Source organism: Ornithodoros turicata, chromosome 4, assembly GCF_037126465.1.
Source record: "Ornithodoros turicata isolate Travis chromosome 4, ASM3712646v1, whole genome shotgun sequence".
Lineage (NCBI taxonomy): Eukaryota > Metazoa > Arthropoda > Arachnida > Ixodida > Argasidae > Ornithodoros > Ornithodoros turicata.
The window spans coordinates 38,469,670-38,487,166 of NC_088204.1; the positions used below are offsets into that span (position 1 = coordinate 38,469,670).

A 17,497-nucleotide genomic window follows, 5' to 3' on the forward strand; every position below is an offset into this window, starting at 1 on the left:
GGAATCTCCTATTTTTAGGAGTGTGCGGATATTAGAGTTCTCGAATTTGAATCAAATATCAATCACTCGAGGTATCTCATTCGTGAATCGAATACCCAATATGTATTTGGATTTCCGAATGTCCCGGCTATTCGCCGAACATGAGCGACACCTCCCTAAAGTGGGCTTCACCTGACACTTCCCTGCATGAGTTGAAGTCTGCATTACGAAATTGCCCATGCTTCAGGACCAACACAGACAGCCCACGTTTATTGTGCATACTTCGCCTGAGGAAAGGGCGGCATCCCTCCCGTGTGCACTTTTGCGGTGGCAGTGGGGGAGTTTGATTCCATGTCTGGGAGTTTGCCTTTAAAGACTCTTAAATAATGCCTACAGCCCAAAAACAAAATGGACGTCTTAAGAGGCCATACCAGTCGGGGAGCAACTCCGATTCACTGATTTTCCCCGATTCTAGATGGCGCCAAGCTCGCGATCCTTATCACGCCGTTCGCCTCCGACTCACGAAATAATCCCATTGCGCATGGTTGACCTCGCGAGATTAAGGCGGCCCGCGCCCTCTGCGCTGTTTGTCGAGTGGTAATGTGTCGGACTTTGCCACGAAAGGTCCGCAGTTCGATTCGAGACATTCACGTCTTTTTGCTTGTCTCCTATTGCTACATGAGTACTTTATTTTTATTTTTTTTGTTCTTATATATTCATGCTACAATTATTGTTTTCACAAGTCACTACCGCCTGTACTGACTGATTATGGAATTTTTAGCTGCTCTTCGTATTGTTTTACTAGTGCATACTTACTGTATGCCGATATACAAGTGTGATCGGATAGTACGGATGCCAGTATCTCGGAGGCTCTCAATTGGATCTACCAGCGGCTGTAAATTAGGCTATAAACATTGCCTACACACAGCGCTTACAATGCCAGTCTGGAAAATCTGCTCGAAACGGTATTCTTTTTTTTTTTTTTTGCACTCGCTTACATAATAATAATGATAATAATTTTACTCAAGAAAGCAAACTACAAATATAATAAAACAGGCCCGTCTAAGCGGAAAAGCTTGTGGCACTGGGCCTGAAGTAGTCAGCGGCATACAGTTTGACAGTACATGAACATATAAAGGTACTACATCCTATGATAAAGTTGCCGTAGCGCTTTTTTTAGTTTGTACTTCGATTGTCGAAGGGGAGCTCATTAAAGATACGAGGTACATAGCATTGCCTGCGACAAAGTCCTTTTCGTCTAATAAATATATTCCCCTCCCCCGTCGCTGTCGTTGGTTGTCGTTGGTTTTCCTTGCTACGCGAACGTGAATTTGGGTTCCGGAAAAGACTGTTGCTCATTGCGTGGGCGGAAATAATTGTGCAAGCGGCCGCTTGATCGATTTTTCTTATTGGTTCACGTGGAGCGTCCATGAAAAAAAAAGAAAATAATAAAGATAAAAATAAATCGATCAATAAAAGAAAGAAAGAGAAACAACAAATAAAGCTGCAGTTCTAAGTACCGTTATCCTAAGAAACATTTATCTGTGTGTAATCCGCTTGCTGGCTGTTTCAACATTACGAACGTTGAACATTACGTTGCTCTTCGTATTGTTTTACTAGTGCATACTTAGTGTATGCCGACGTATAGGTGTGATCGGATAGTATGGATGGCAATATGGCACACACACAGATGGTATTATAAACGAATGTTGCCAGCAGTGAGTCTGAGCACAAGGCGATTGCCAATTAAGAAATCAGGAAATGGCCAAGGAAAGGTAACCTCATATGCTATCAAAGCTCGCCCGAGATGTCGGTATCACGGAGGCTCTCAACTGGATGTACCGGCGGCTGTAAATTAGGCTATAAACACTTACAATGCCAGTCAGGAAAATCTAGTGCTCAAAACAGTATTCCCTTTTTCTTTTTTTTCTGCACACGCTTACACGCAATTTACCTTGATAATAACTCTATTATTCATGCAAAAATGACATTTTGGTATGTATATTTCTGGTAAGTAAGCATTATCAAATATTTGACTTCATTTACAGGGCGTTGGTGCAAAATACTTTTCAAAATTTTCATCGCAGAATAGACTTCTTTACCAGAAAACTACAGTAATCCTTTCCCCCATGTTGCCTCTCCTTTTTCTTTCACATCGGCTCAGAAAAATGATGTCGGTCGACAACCCCCAGTGACAGAAGACTCCTTCTTCTCGCCTTGGTGTGCCACTTTGCAAAACCGTACAAAGAACATGAAGGGCGATAAAGGCTTCGGGTCGACCCAACCAAGGAAGATACAGAAAGGTCGAGCGGCGAGACCTCGCAGCGGGAGTCGCGATATTCCCAACATATACTTTTTTTTCTGGACGCCAAGAGGAACGATTCGACAAAAATAAAAGGGCACACAATAGAAAAATATTAACAATGGTCACCTGACAACATAACAGGTTCTTGTTTGAGTGTTGCAAAAAAGTGCAGCTCGGTCTCCTTATCATGTGGGACAGGAAAATCACCATTCTTGTAGGGCAACACAGTTCTTGTAGGGCAACACGTTCGAAGCAGATACATACTCTAACAAGATTGAACTAGTTTTATATGGCTGTTAATACAATATCTTTATTTTATACTATGGCGAAATTTCCTTCTTAGCATTCAGACTTCGAGTGCCTTTCGTCCACATATCACTATCCCATTAGCGTGAACCACATGGCCCGAAAAGCGTCCGAATTCTTTCCGAACCGAATTCGGGACCGGACTTTTTTCGGGGAACAGAATTTCGGGCCGAAGTCGGCCCGATCTGACCAAGCCAGATTTCTCCTCCGAAATGGGAAGTGACGCCAACCGAAAAAAGAGAAGCATCCAATGGCTATTCAGCCGGAAGGAGAACCATAGCAACGATGACGTAGCAGTCGGTCGACTGTTGCCGTGTGTGCGATTTCTACTTCTATGAATACAGGGATTATCTCATTGAGCTGGATTGTTGAAAGGCGATGTTCCCCAAGGCCAGAAGTCTTCGGCCGAAATTTGGGGTGCATTTCGGTAGCACGCGGTGATGCACAGAAAAAGTTCGGTCCCGATTTCGGTTCGGCCAGTTTTCGGACAGTTTTTCGTTGCCATGCCCAGAAGAAGCACAGACTATTGGCTGCTCCCAACTTGAAGACATTTTGTTGTTGTTGTTGGTTGGTTACATAAATAAATAACAAGGGGAGGTTGAATTCGCGCAAGCGAATTCTGCTACCCCCCAAAAAAAGAAAAAAAAAAAAAAGAAACCATACGATCGTACGATCGTGAAGACATTTTCTTCGGTATGTGTCCCACTGGTTCGCGGGATACAACAATAACTTTATTCAGGATGATGGGTAGGGAGTTCATCGCCGGGGGATTGAGTAATGGGTCCCGTTACATTTCGCGGGATACTTCCACATTGTTCTATTCAATTTTATTTTATTTTCAGATGGGAGAGAGTAAAAAGCCAGAAGGCTGTGCTGTTCGTGAATGACAAAGGTCTGCAAATAACCAGTGGGGTCTTTAGCTGAAAAAAAAAGAAGCAAGAAACAAACAAACAAAAAAGGAGAGGACACTGATTGCCTGCTCCATATGTTCGAGTCAAAAGTTACAGAAAAAGAGGTGCTAAGGACACGCTGCGAGCTTCGAACTCCCTTCGAAGAAACATCTTTCGAACAAACGGCGTCGATCAACCGGCTTGCGATCAAACGGCTTTCGACCAAGCGGCGTTCGACCAAACGGCGTTCGATCAAATGCTGTTATGCTGTTTATGATGTTTCTTACTCATGTTTGTACTGTTATCAATTACTTTCTTCAAATAACAGCTTAGGATTTCGGAATATAATTTCGGTTATAATGTGATCGGTGTGTTTTTCATCTTCGCTGGCTAATCTATTTGCGACCACCAAATGCTATGCATTCCAGTTATTTGATTTCTAATACAATAGCCACAAAACTTTTTCATAATCAACATCATCCCATTCAGTGGTCATTCACTGGAGTGCTCACCCCGTGTCTCTTTGGCCTTTCCATTTTCAGCCTTCTTATTTTCGGCCTTCTGACAGTTCGACGTTATGATTTTTTGGTCTTTTGGCTTCCGGCCTTCTGATAGTTCGACGTTATGATTTTCGGCCTTTTGATAGGCTCAATACTTACACTCAGACAGCCTAAATAAATGCATTGCATTTAGCAACAGCTATTTAGAAAAAAAAGAAATAAGAAAAGGAGAAGGGAAGCTCCTAAAACTCTTTGAACTCCGTCTTTATGTACGCGAGGAGGTCTCGGAGCACAAATTACGTCTCATAATGAACTGATTATTACCCGGAAACTTCAGTACTATATTGTTAGACACTCCTTGGTTTTCACAGGGTACTTCACATTACACCAGACCTTTCGTTACTAGTTTCGTCACTAGTTCAGTTGAGAATCCCCAGTGACCCAGAGTTCCTTATCTTCCTCAGAAGGCTTCCCTTTGTTTGCGGTGCAAAGAACGACGGGTACAGGTTTTGGGTCATCCAACGCGCAACCAGCAAGAAGTGTCGAAAGATGGAAAATCCAGGGAACCGGTATCGAAAAATTGGCCGTATCTCAAAATAACGTGATCGAAGTCGCCGTTGAAAAATAAACAACATGAACATGAAAATGCAAACACCGACCTAACGTGCTGTTCCGTCGCGTCCGCCCCGCTAAGCCTAAGAGCCAAAAATGTGGATCTCGTTCGCTAAAATGACTTGGACAGATAGCGGAATTTGATGCATGATGTAAAACCCCGAGACTAGGGAACACGAAGGGACAGACACAAACACGAAGTCTCAAAAACACCTGTTCGTGTCTGTCCCTTCGTGTTCCCTAGTCTCGGGGTTTGACATCATGCATCATCTTCAGCAGCTCGCTTGCTTCCTAGCCATTTTTTCATCGGAATTTGTTGAGTTTGTGTGGTAAATAGTGATGTCGGACTTTTAAACATGGCATATCACCGTTCGAAGCAATCGAGCATTGTCATTGGTTTTCCTTTTTCGCGAACGTGAATTTGGGTTCCGGAAAAGACGGTTGCCCATTGCGTGGGCGGAAATAATTGTGCAGCAGTCGCTTGATCGATTTTTCTTATTGGTTCACGTGGAGCGTTGACGAAAAAAAAAGAAAATAATAAGATAAACATAAAAATAAATCGATCAATAAAAGAAAGAGAAGAACAAAGAGAGCTGCAGTTCTAAATGCAGTTATCCTGAGGAACATTTATCTGTGTGTAATCCGCTTGATCGCTGTTTCAACATTACGAACATTACAGGGCAGTCCTGTTGAACGTCACTGGAATGTTTGTAAAGTCGGCCTTCCACTAATCGTAAATACGACAGATTCTCGTAAGCCTTATGAGACAGTTGACTGAGTAAGCACAAACCCGAAACGTCAAAATCGGGCAAATTGATGTTTCATGTGAAGCTAATAACTCATCTCAATTCTCTATACGCGCACCGAAAAAAGAAGACGGTTGTTGGTCTCTGGTTGTTGGCGACAATGCCTCAGGCTCAGGCAATAATCCCTTTACGAGCAGCTAAGTAAGCTTTTGTTCTGGTCTCCAAGGTCATGCCCTAAGTCAGCGGTCCGGGAAAGTACAGAGGACAGAGGAGCCAACAGGACGGTCAGGTGCGCACGCGCACGCTTGCTCGGCGGAAGAATATGATCCGCGCGGTTTTGCTGTCGCGTCACCAGATGGCAACACAGAATGACGCCGTTCACGGGGCTTTGAGTGGGCGATTTTGCGTACTCACGTTTCATGCTTTTTTATAAAAACTATAAGTGGTAGACATATAAATTTGATGTCTATCGATTCCTGAAATAATTCCAGAGAGAGTAATGGAAAAGTTTTTTTCGAAATGGCTATAGAAGTTTAATAAAACCTTTTCAAAGAGGGAGGAGAAAAATTGTGTATTTTTTTCGCATTCGTGACGTCGCCGTAAAATACATACGACATATATGAGAAATCCTGTCGTGTAATTCTCTTCATCTCGTCTTCCTCTTTGTGATGAAAGCACCCGCGTCAAAATCTGCGCGGCGGTTACCGAGAGAAAGCATAAAAACTGTCCCATAGGAAATACATTGGGACGGAGAGCTGGTATGCCCTCTTAAAGGTGTAACTTCAACACGGCATGTATTGTAGGCTCCTTGATAATCTTCCTATAAAGTTCCTATAAACTCTGTAGATGCTGAAAGAGCTTTCAGCAAAATATAATATATGTAATGCTGAGCCACAACAGTGTTTTGAATCTGTAATTTTATAAAATATTTTTTGTTCCCACATTATCCAAGAAAAAAAGTGCTTCCGGTTTCAAGCAGCTGTTGACTGCTTGCCGAGGAAATTTGTGGAATTTACAATGTGCCGCAGCAAAAAACCAGGGGGCCTTATTAATTACCAATCAGCTGCAATTAAAAAAGATCTATATGAATCTTTAATGAATGAATGAAATTGAAATGAGTCAGTTTCAAATGTGTCAGTTATTATCATAGTACTAAATTACACATTTGAAAAAGATTCACTGCACTTGAAAAAACAGTGACATGCCTGCAGAACATCAGGAGAAGTAAGTAGAATGCGAGCCACATCCAGAGCCACGTTGCCATGTCCTATTACAGCCACGGTATCCACATTGAGATCAGGATGCACCTCAAGGTCTGCGGGGTGGCCGTTGTACCAGCCCACAAACTGACGAGCTGAGATAATGTTGCTCAAGTCCTATGAAGAAGAAGGTAACTTTGCAGAAATACCAGAATTGAGACACATGTAGAGGCTGGAAAGTAGGAGCAGCTTCCATATCAGAAGCCTTCTGAGCATTTGAAACTCTTCTGAAGCCATTGTGAAGCACCTACCTCACCAGGTATGCCCAACCGCTTCTCTTCATCCGATCCGTATGTCTTAAGAGAAAGCCAATGTAGTCATTAGCACTTTAGCTTTAATAGCACAAAATATTCTTTCTGCTTACATTCTTCCACACCTAGTCTTTTGTCTCCATTCTGTTGCTTAAGGGCTATTGTCTGAATGAGTACTGTCCTCTAGTACAACAATGAAATTGATGTCTACAAAGCTGCATAGGTATGCTGAGTGTCTGCCATGAATAGTGTTATCGAGGGAACTTCCCATCACTGAGCAAACATTTCGCTGCATGCAACACAGGAATAAATTTTTCCAAGGGCATAGGGTCCTGAACACGATGTTCCAGCCACTGAGATGATGATTTAACTTGTCTGAAGAATTGACAATTAAATTCATCTCAAGGCATCTCAAGATCATAATCACAGCCGTCACTTCTCATAAGGCACTGCAATTTTCTTTTTTGGGTGCAATGGCTACAACCACCATGTACTCCGTGCTGCTTGTGATTTTGTCTACCTTGAGTTGCTCACTGTTGTACATTTGAACAAACCACGATTACTGCTTTCTTTTGTCTATAAATTTATCTTGTTTCTCTCTAATACTGGATAATATGAACGATGCGCTTCATGGACAGGCTCTTTTGGCGGCAAGGTTGTCCATAATAAGGACGCACGTCTGTATACGTACTCACACTCTTACATTTAATAAAAGCCAAAAACGAGAAGCATCCACGCTCTGAAATGTTATGCTTGTGCAGCATCTTCAAAGGAAATACTACAGTTTAAATCAGCATCACTCAGAGTGATCACTTTCCTGTAGCCCAATGTCCAAACAGGGGGCGAGCAAGTGTAAGCAGTTGGGCACCTAACTTGTAGGTTAGAAGCCAAAACATACTGTGTATGTCGTATGTAGCACCACAATTACTTACAGTTACAGTTACCACAGTTACTTTCTGTTAAAGGAGCATTAAAGTGGTATCTAACATGGCCAAAAACTGCTGTCATCTTGTAAAGCGGTATGTGAAAAGCATTCCCACAAAATATTTCTGTCCAAAGTTGTTTCACCACGGTGCAATTAATTTCGAACATCGCTGCCGCGGTGAAAGGCCGGAGCGCTCCAACTGCAGACCACATCCACTCTACTGTGACATTGGTGGTAGAGAGACCCTCATTTGTTTGTAGGAAAAACCGCCTGCTACGAACATTGCGAGCTGTTTCTTGTTGACTTCTATTCTTTATATGATTTATATCACATTTTCTAAAACAAAAACAAAGCATATATGCAGCCTGAGAAAATAAGATTACGATCACAAGCCTCCCTCGCCTTCTGTGCAATCTCAGAATTCACAGTAGCAGAAAGCAAGCGATGGAGGCAGTATAGTGGCACCACCTGTTAGCCACTGAACCAACTGCGCAGTGAAAATGGTTGGACAGGCTGCACACAGTCGGTAAGCACGGGGTTTTCGCTGTACAAGCGCAGTTAATTTCGGGCTGCACCATTCGTTCTTCCCGTGGTATCTGTGGTCCCAAAAAATCGTGGTTGTCTTGTGGACAGCCTTCAAACCCTCCGTTTCGGACATCACGTAGCCTGAGAATGCATGGCGTCTCCTAAGCGGTAGCAGACGCTCCGGCCTGCGCGATGTTGCTCACCTCGATCATGTAATCCCGGGTCCAATGAGGAGCGTCATTACCACTTGTGTCACATAGTGATGCGCGTGGTGGACTCATCACGTGCCTATCGTGAAGGCGAAAAAGGGTGTTTCGCACACGGGAGGTTCGGGGAGCTATTGCAGGCGTCCCAATTTTGCTACTGTTGCACAAATTGTGGGAAAACTGTTTTCGGTCGCCTAACATTCCATACTACCAAAAACAGAAACAAAGTTGTGGGCCTCTAGACTGCTCCTTTAAAGTGCCAGTCTCATACAGCCGGGGCGATTCCGAAACTTAGCCAAAACTATCTTGACGAGTATTGTACACATACAACCGTCAAAGTTTCATTCCGAATAACCAAATCGTTCGAGAAATTTGTCAAAATGTGCCGTAATAGCAGACGACGAAACCTGCGCTTCTCTCATGCAACGTCACGCATGCCGTCGGCCTGCGGGTACGTTGCTGTTGTCATGGTAATTGTAACCTGCAGAAGCACCTTGGGTTGAGTCATTCCTTTGCTCTTGAAATGGGGGCACTCAGACATATATCTCCGCAAGCGGAGAATGTAGTCCATGAATTGACTGTGGGGTCTCCGATAATGAGGCCCATAATCGCATACGTGGAAGCTAAGCCACGTGTTTTCTTTTCGCGAGTATTTAATGCGGATTTTCAACAATCACACACTCCTCCTCCATGTATGCCATCAGCGACACTTCACTTGAAACATGATCAGTGTCCAACAGGGAGTGCAATAGAAGCGCGCGTAATATATTTTTGGTTGGAGCTGTAGTGTGTCTATGGCCGGCGACTTCAGATTTGTGATTGTGGGGCTTTAACTTGTCTCTGAGGATTAACATAGTTATTCTAAATCACCATGTGGGTCACTTCTTAGAATGAGCATTTTTCGCCTGAGAACTGAAAGAAATGTACGAGAGTTGCCGCGGTGCCCAGTAACTTCTGAAAGTCGTCTGCTCACGCCGGAGCACTAGCGCGCTCAAAAGCAGACCATTTCTGTATTTTATCACGGACTTTTCCGTAAAGTGACATAGCCGTTCTTATTGTTGCCAACACAGATCACAGCATGCTCTGCAATCTTTATCAATTTAATTCGGTCATTTAATAACCGTGATGTACATTGTAGGGTAAATTCAGAGTATATTCCATTTTAAACAAAGGGCAATCGAATGGCGCACTTTATGAGAGGGGCAGGGGGTACGAGACAGTCCCTTTAAGCTGTACTGCTGCTTCGTACATATTTTCCCCATATTGCCTCAAGTACACTTCAACGAGGTTCTACTGCACTTGCTATTTACAATGGGCCGGCCTGAAACAAATTTAGAAAAATGTAGTTTTCATAAATCTTGCACTACAAGACCACTGCCCTGTCTGATTTCTATTTCTATTTCTATTTATTTCATTTCCAAAAAATACAGAAATGAGGTCCAGGTACAAAAGGCGGAGCCTGACGAGGTACCTGGATTTAAATCTCAAGTGCAGCTATCCTTCACCTTTCAACACAGATGATGATACAAATACACACAAAAACAAACTATTGTTTTGTGCATGTAGTAATCCCTAAGCTGATCTGCATAGCACAGCTCACATTCCATAGAGTACAAGAGAAGGTCAGGTGGCACGTACTAGCTTGCTTAGCTCAGTATGCACTACAGTAACTAAATAAGCTTATGTAGTGAAGCATATACAGTGACTGTAAGATGCACAACATAACGTACTCATGCAGTGTTATTCACTTACCAAAACAACGGCATGATAAGCATTACGCAGATCACTCAAGGTGACGTCTTTTCCTAGCCGTACATTCCCATAAAAATTGCACCGTGAGTTTCGAAGTGTGTTCGTGAAGGTATGGATCACATTCTGCATGGAAAAAGAAAGCTATAGGGCTACAGTAGAAGATCACAATGTACAACCTTCACTCTACACAGCATGAAATGTTGACAGTAAGAACAGACAGAGCAGAGGATAAAACTGAGAGACACTTACTGAGCAGATACTGTCTGCACGATAACTTAGCTAGTTTGATAAACGAAAACCTTATCTTCTTCACATGTCCACTGGGAGCACCTCTTTGAAACGTGCTTACATTATGTTCTCTCTCTATAAAGTGACCACAAAGAGACACCAAATAATATCTCGCTCAACAGCCTTCCAACTCGTCTTGCACTGATATAAATCAAAGGAACCTATTGAGAAGCACTTTATCATGCTACACATGCTGTACAATTCGTGCAACCATGGGTATTCCCTGGATTTTTTCCCAGGTGGGGCACAGAGTACTTGGGGAGAGTTTTGGGGGGGGAGAGTTTTGGGGGAGGAAAGCCTCCTAGAGATCGGAACTGATGGTCAAATTCGCAACAAAACAAACTGTGATCCCTACGCTGCAGCTGAGTTGGAAAGGAAGAACACCCTGATATGAATTCTAGGTAGTGTTTTCCACTATATTAATTGATAATTTGTGGCTTTACGTCGCGAGACAACAATGATCATGAGTGGCGATGCCACAGTAGCCGGTCTGTGGACTTCTTTTGCCCACTTATGGGCACTTTAACGTGCGCCAAAAGCTCAGCACTTAACACACCTTGCTACACATAGGGGTGAAAGCAAAAAGACAGCAACGGCGGCATCCCTCCATAGCAAAGAATGGCAGCTGTGCCCTGGGGATCAGATTGCGGTATACCAGTGAAGTTAGGCAAGTATCACTGTCTAGTATCACTGCAAATATATGGTGTGCTATTGCCAAAATGCTCTCTTCTACGTCCAGGTGGCTCCCAGCCAAGCATCGATAACTGTTACACTTCGAACTACAATGAATAACAACAACGGAGACTTCCAATACGGTGCACAGGATCCGACGGTAAAGGCTAGGATCATTGAGACCGCGTCTGGGTGTAGATCATGACGACCTGTGAGTGGGGAGCATGTGATTTCTATAGGTGACCTTGGAGCTCCAGGAGACCCCTTTGCCCCCCCCCTCGCACTCATAGTTGCAACGCACTCAATTTATCGATCAACGTAAGTTTCATTTGTCCTTCCTCTTCTGTTTTCAAGTGGTGCAGTATATAGCCGTATCGGCTCGTGACTCCCCTCTGGGAGTTGTTAGGTATTTAGGAGGCTTGGTGTTATTAAATCATTACTGTGTCTGAAAACTCTTGTGCTTGTCTTCGTGTCCCGTGTCTCTCGGTTATGCGTTCCTTCATCGTGACTACTTGTTTCACTGTTTAAGCGAAGTAATTTTTATCTTATGTAAGTCGCATACTTAAAAGCTGCTCCATACAAACCTTAACCTCTGGGTGATCTGGCGCAACGCCGTAGCGCACGAGACCAAATGGTACGGGCATACGCTCGTAAAGGTCCACCACTGCATTGGGATCCTAAGTACAGAGACATTGCCATCTATACTTACTTATATACCCAGAAATATATATCTCAGTCATTGTTCACACATGTTCAATGTTACTAAGAGGACACGCAGTTTTGAAACGCACCTACTTTGAGGACCTGCTGAGCTGTGTAGAATCCTGCTGGACCAGCCCCCACCACGCATACCTTGAGGTGGGAACTCAGCTGACGCTGCCCGTGACATTTTGGGAACTGCTTTAGTGCTCTCAGAGCAGAGACCCGATGCATTGAAACAGCCATTAGTTTTTGTTTAATGCTAAGTTTCACACAAATAACGAGCTGCAGATTCCCAGTGTACGAAGATTAGCAATTTTTCCGCCATTATGTAGGGACGGTGAAATTATCGCATGCGCAAAGCAGCCTTATCAGTTACACGTATATCTTGTACGCTGTTAATATTTACAGCATTCTGGGTATCTTACACTAACCCAAACTCCGACACTGAAACCTGCGATAGCCGCTACGCCGCCGCTACTCGTTTCTCTTTCGGCTTTTGGCTATGGCCAACGACCACGTTGAGTGCGTTGAGTCATGACCACTGATCTCCAGCGCTGGATCGCGCATGGGAGAGGGGCTCGTGGGGGAGAGGCGTGCCTTCGGGCCGCCATGTTGGTGGGCCCTAAAGTGCTGTGTGTGCCCATAGAAAACAATGGGAGGCAACGGAGATTGTGAGTATTTATTGCGCTGCAAGCATTGATCGTTGTTTGTCATCACACAATTTTGTAAGGTGCCAGTATACTGATGTATCCTAACAGTGTTTCACAGGTGTCCTGCCGTTCGATTCTTAATTACGTTATGTTTTTCATTCCGAAACTAGACCGTCACTGCAGTGCAGCGCTGGGGATTGTACTACAGCACGTTTCCCAGCCAATATTTCAATAAGAAACGACTTGAGGTTAACAACAACCATGTATATAATATCCCGTACTGCGTTCTGGACAAAAATTGTTCCATAAAGAATGGTCCGGGAAAAGATATACTCGCATGGCAGAATCGTTCTGTAGAATCACAGCCGCAATGGTTTAGCCGTGTATGCGTTTAGTATGATTTATATCAAGCATCGCCTTAGAAAGAGTCTTTTAGTAAACGACAGCGGTGCTTTGCCTCGCAAATATGGACACACCGAAGCAGCCCAAATAATTACTTCACGCAACTAGATCACACTCGTTAGGACAGTTAATCAGGTAGTGATGTAAGCTTAATCAATTAAGTTACTTAGAAAGTGGTAACACCTGCTTGAGACACAGGACTCACCTCTTTTTGAAGTACAGCCCTTTATGTTTGTTTGCTTCTTCCTTTATTTGTTCTGATTATTTGCAGGCGCGATTGTGCCAAACTGAATGTCCTTCTCCAGCACTCACGTGCTTTTGTTGAATACAACTGCAGCGTGAGAAAAGCTGCTTGGGGACGGGGTCCTGCTATCCAGTGCCGACTTTGTCATGCTTGTTATGTGGAGCATGTTCCAAAAAATGCAGCTCCACGTATGGTCTTCAAATTGCAACAGGACTATTTGGAGCTTGAAACAGTTGTGATTTTGTCATTTTGGCCCTCGTGTACTCAGTCTGTGAAACGCAAACAAAAAAGTCTAACACGATATGCTTTTGTAATGAAGATCACTGATGATGAGTAAAGAGAATATACGAGTTCAAGTTTATTCAGTATTTTATATCATTCATTATATTATTCAACATTTTATGTTAAGTTTATACAACATCAAGTTTATTCAAGTTGAAGATTTATTTCTTGCACTTATGCGTTTCAGGATACAATGAACGTGCAGGGAGGTCGCAAAAGGCTACATTTATTGTTTTGTGACCTTGCTACAATGGCAATATATATCTCAGGAATGACAATGTACACGTACATTATGCAAATTTGTTGCACCCAATTTTCATACATGCTGAATTTTAAATTTTTGTTTTGCTGCCTATGTGTTCAGTGTATTACAAATTGCTTAATGCAAACAACACTTTGTTAATTTCAAGCTTTTTGCTCCCATCTAAGATATTCCTATCCTGGAGGAACTGCAACTTCGACACCATAAAATATTCAGTAGGTTTCACTCTGGCAGGCCCTGCCACTGCAAATTTCCTGAATTGAAACCCTTCAAACTGTGTCATAATCTTAAATACGTCAATATTTCTGCAAGTAGTTGACATGCTGGATGACACTCCCCCTGCAGCTAAGGCAACTACAAAGAGTTCCAAGAGGCCGAAGGTAAACCTACAGCTGCATGAGTGTGATCAACAGTAGGGCATTCTCAATAAAAAATTTTCTTCTTATAGTGTACATGTGCATGCCTATTAACTGGAATAATTATCACTGTTCCCTGACAAGTTTTAATTTCTGAGAGTGTACTGTAGAGGCTGCTTAGATCTACAACAGTTCATACAAGGTATTATATACTGTGAATGCCTTTAAAAATCCCATGTGACACATATGCCTTTACTTTCTGGAGGTGCTGTGCAGTTTGTGGGCATTACGCAGGTTCTGCACCCATTTCTTGAGTATGTCGAGGCAGCTGTGAAGTAACCTGCATTGATGATGATTATTCCAATTTTTATGGTGCATCGACAACAAAGGAAATAATACATCAGAACATTGGTTTGGGTGCAACCAGTTAAAAATGAATATGTTGTTTAATAAATGCATTGGACAAATGTTAAAACATTAGTTTAAAACATGGTTTACAATCCCAGTATCTTCTAAAAATTAAAAAGATTAAAAACTATTCTACAAAGAACATGGGGAACTCTTCTAAAAAGAATTATAATCTTTAATTATTATATTCCTGGGTGAAGGAGCCTAAAGTGTAAGGTGTGTTTCTGATGTGAACATGTAAGAAAATATGCAAAACTCAGAGAGGCTAACCACAGTGCGTGCACTGAGGTTGTTCCTTCCTGTAAAGTAGAAACCAGCGGATGAGGAACGTGATACTTACCTGTACACCCAGCCGTATCACACTGCACAGATTATTCACTAGGTAGCCCCCATGACGGAACCTGTATTGAGAGACCACTTTTGCCTTAAAAACTGCTACAAATAGCACGACACGCTACAAATTATTACTATCGTAACAAGCTGACGATATAGCTCAGACACAAAGGCGTTACTCAAGTCGCGCCACACCACCGTTACGTAGGATTCTTTGTCTCAAATCAAACCAAGGCACAAAACAATACCAATACATGAAAAATTGTGACAATCGTGGTCTCATTATGACGTAATACCGAACTTGTGCGCGAAGGTAATTCAAAGAAATGAATGTGGCACTTGCCTCCGCGAAGAACACCGTGTACCATGCTAGCAATGCATGCAAAAAAGTGCTCGAGTGCTCGCACATATATTGATAACAACACTACCTGTGTAGTGTAACATGTTCTTTCTAGCATATTATGCACTCAAACTGTATTTGCCGCCGGGTAAAATGCAAGTGTGCTCGATTGAACGTCGGAAGAGCGATCAAGCAACCTGCATCCAGTGTTCGTTTTGGGCAAAAAAACACTTCATAATGGTCAAGTAAATATACAGAATGGACGCCTATTTATTCCTTGATGAAGAGTGACTCACCTGTATAAATTTAGGCCCTGTAACCCTGCCAGTACGGTTGGTACGACCGTAATTGCAAGAAGTTGCCATGATCGCTGCGGCGACTGTTGTGGGTACAGTAAGATGGCGGCCGCTTTCTTCACGCTCGCGCTCCCTATCCGCCATCCAGCCTTTTACAATCGAGATCAGTGGTCATGACCACGACCTACTACTATACCTACAGACCTGGACGCCTGGACATCCGCAAAGCTCCCAGCACTGAGGTAGTAGTTCTGGCAACCGCCGCTTGGCTATGGAATTTGGCGCTAGTTCGCACTATTCGTTACCACGTGACTTGCCGAAACCGCGGCAATACATGGTGAAAGATGAAAGTCACTGAAAAGGTTAGCGCGTTGCTGTAGGGATCTCTATGGGCGTTCATGTTTAATCGCCCGGAGGCGCTCGGAGCGGATATGTCGCCCTCTTTGTGTTTTGGATATTCGCTCAGAGTCACCTCCGAGGCAGCTCGCTTCGCTCGGAGGTTGGAGGGCGAGCTCGCAGATCCTTCCCACTATTCCTGAGCTAGAAGATGGCGGCTATTTTGAAATTTTGAGATGGCTTTCATCCAGACAATCTAGACCGCCGTACCACACGAACCAGTTGTGGAATTAGTGCTTGAAAATGCAAAACTCTCTGACAGATGTCGAGAAACTTTATGTAACACAGGCTTTGATGCAGAGTTTGCAGCCAGCGTCGTGATGGACGAACACGCGAGTGGCCCCGCGTGAACGGCAAGCAAATCGGTCGTCGTCGTCTTTCACACACTACGTGCAACATGGAATGAAACATGAAATAATGTACAAAAAGAAAAAAGAAGGAACACAAAATCAGAAAAACTGACAGAAGCGAAACCTTCAAGACATTAAGGCATAAACGGTGCCCTACGACGAACACCAACGGAAGCAGACGACACAGCAATAGATACTGCGCAAGCGCAAAGCCGTTGTCGCTCGGTCGCGTATGGAATTTAATTTTCTCCTCGGTTTACACCCGACCGATCGATTTCTGGTTCGGTGACGCACTTCCGCTCAGCTCGGGCTCTGCTCCGAGCGAATCATGGAGCGAATAAACATAAACGCCCTATGTATAAAGGCTGGATCGCGCATGGGAGAGGGGCTCGTAGGGGAGAGGCGTGCATTCGGGCCGCCATGTTGGGAGGCCCTAAAACGCAGTGTGCGCCCATAGAAAACAATGGGAGGCAACGGAGATTGTGAGTATTTATTGCGCTGCAGGTGTTGATCGTTGTTTGTCATCACACAATTTTGTAAGGTGCCAGTATACTGATGTATCCTAACAGTGTTTCACAGGTGTCCTGTCGTTCGATTCTTAATTACGTTATGTTTTGCATTCCGAAACAGACCGTCACGGCAGTGCAGCGCTGGGGATTGTACTACAGTACGTTTCCCAGCCAATATTTCAATAAGAAACGATGTGAGGTTAACAACAACCATGTATGTAATATCCCGTGCTGCGTTCTGGACAAAAATTGTTCCATAAAGAACGGTCCGGGATGATATATACTCGCATGGCAGAAAGAGATCGTACTGTAGAATCACAGCTGTTGTCTTAGTCGTGTATGGGTTTAGTATGATTTATATCAAGCATCGCAGCAGAAACAGTCTTTTAGTAAACGACAGCGGTGCTTTGCCCCGCAAATATGGACACACCGAAGCAGCCCTAAATACTTCACGCAATTAGATCACGCTCGTTAGGACAGTTAATCAGGTAGTGATGTAAGATTAATCCATTAAGTTACTTAGAAAGTGGTAACACCTCTTTGAGACACAGGACTTATCTCTTTTTGAAGTACAGCCCTTCTATGTTTGTTTGCTTCTTCCTTTATTTGTTCTGATTATTTGCAGGCGCGGTTGTGCCAAACTGAATGTCCTTCTCCAGCACTCACATGCTTTTGTTGAATACAACTGCAGCGTGAGAAAAGCTGCTTGGGGACGGGGTCCTGGTATCCAGTGCTGACTTTGTCATGCTTG

The 17,497-nt window shown here is 43.5% G+C and overlaps 1 protein-coding gene and 1 long non-coding RNA gene across 2 annotated transcripts in view; both read right to left on the minus strand.

Annotated features, from left to right (window-relative positions):
• The window catches only part of LOC135391445 (NADPH:adrenodoxin oxidoreductase, mitochondrial-like), a 52,324-nt gene extending 39,859 nt beyond the window's left edge, over positions 1–12,465 (minus strand). Inside the window, 5 exon segments of the mRNA XM_064621701.1 lie at positions 6,544–6,714; positions 6,849–6,893; positions 10,257–10,379; positions 11,801–11,893; positions 12,012–12,465. Of these exon segments, the coding sequence (XP_064477771.1) occupies positions 6,544–6,714; positions 6,849–6,893; positions 10,257–10,379; positions 11,801–11,893; positions 12,012–12,161 (582 nt within the window). The 5' untranslated portion in view covers positions 12,162–12,465.
• A 1,100-nt stretch (positions 12,466–13,565) lies between these two features.
• LOC135391446 (uncharacterized) lies at positions 13,566–14,911 on the minus strand. The gene is made up of 2 exons (XR_010421950.1): positions 14,863–14,911; positions 13,566–14,454 (listed from the first exon to the last, which is right to left on the minus strand). It is a non-coding gene; the product is annotated as an uncharacterized LOC135391446 (long non-coding RNA).
• Positions 14,912–17,497: the final 2,586 nt, after the last annotated feature.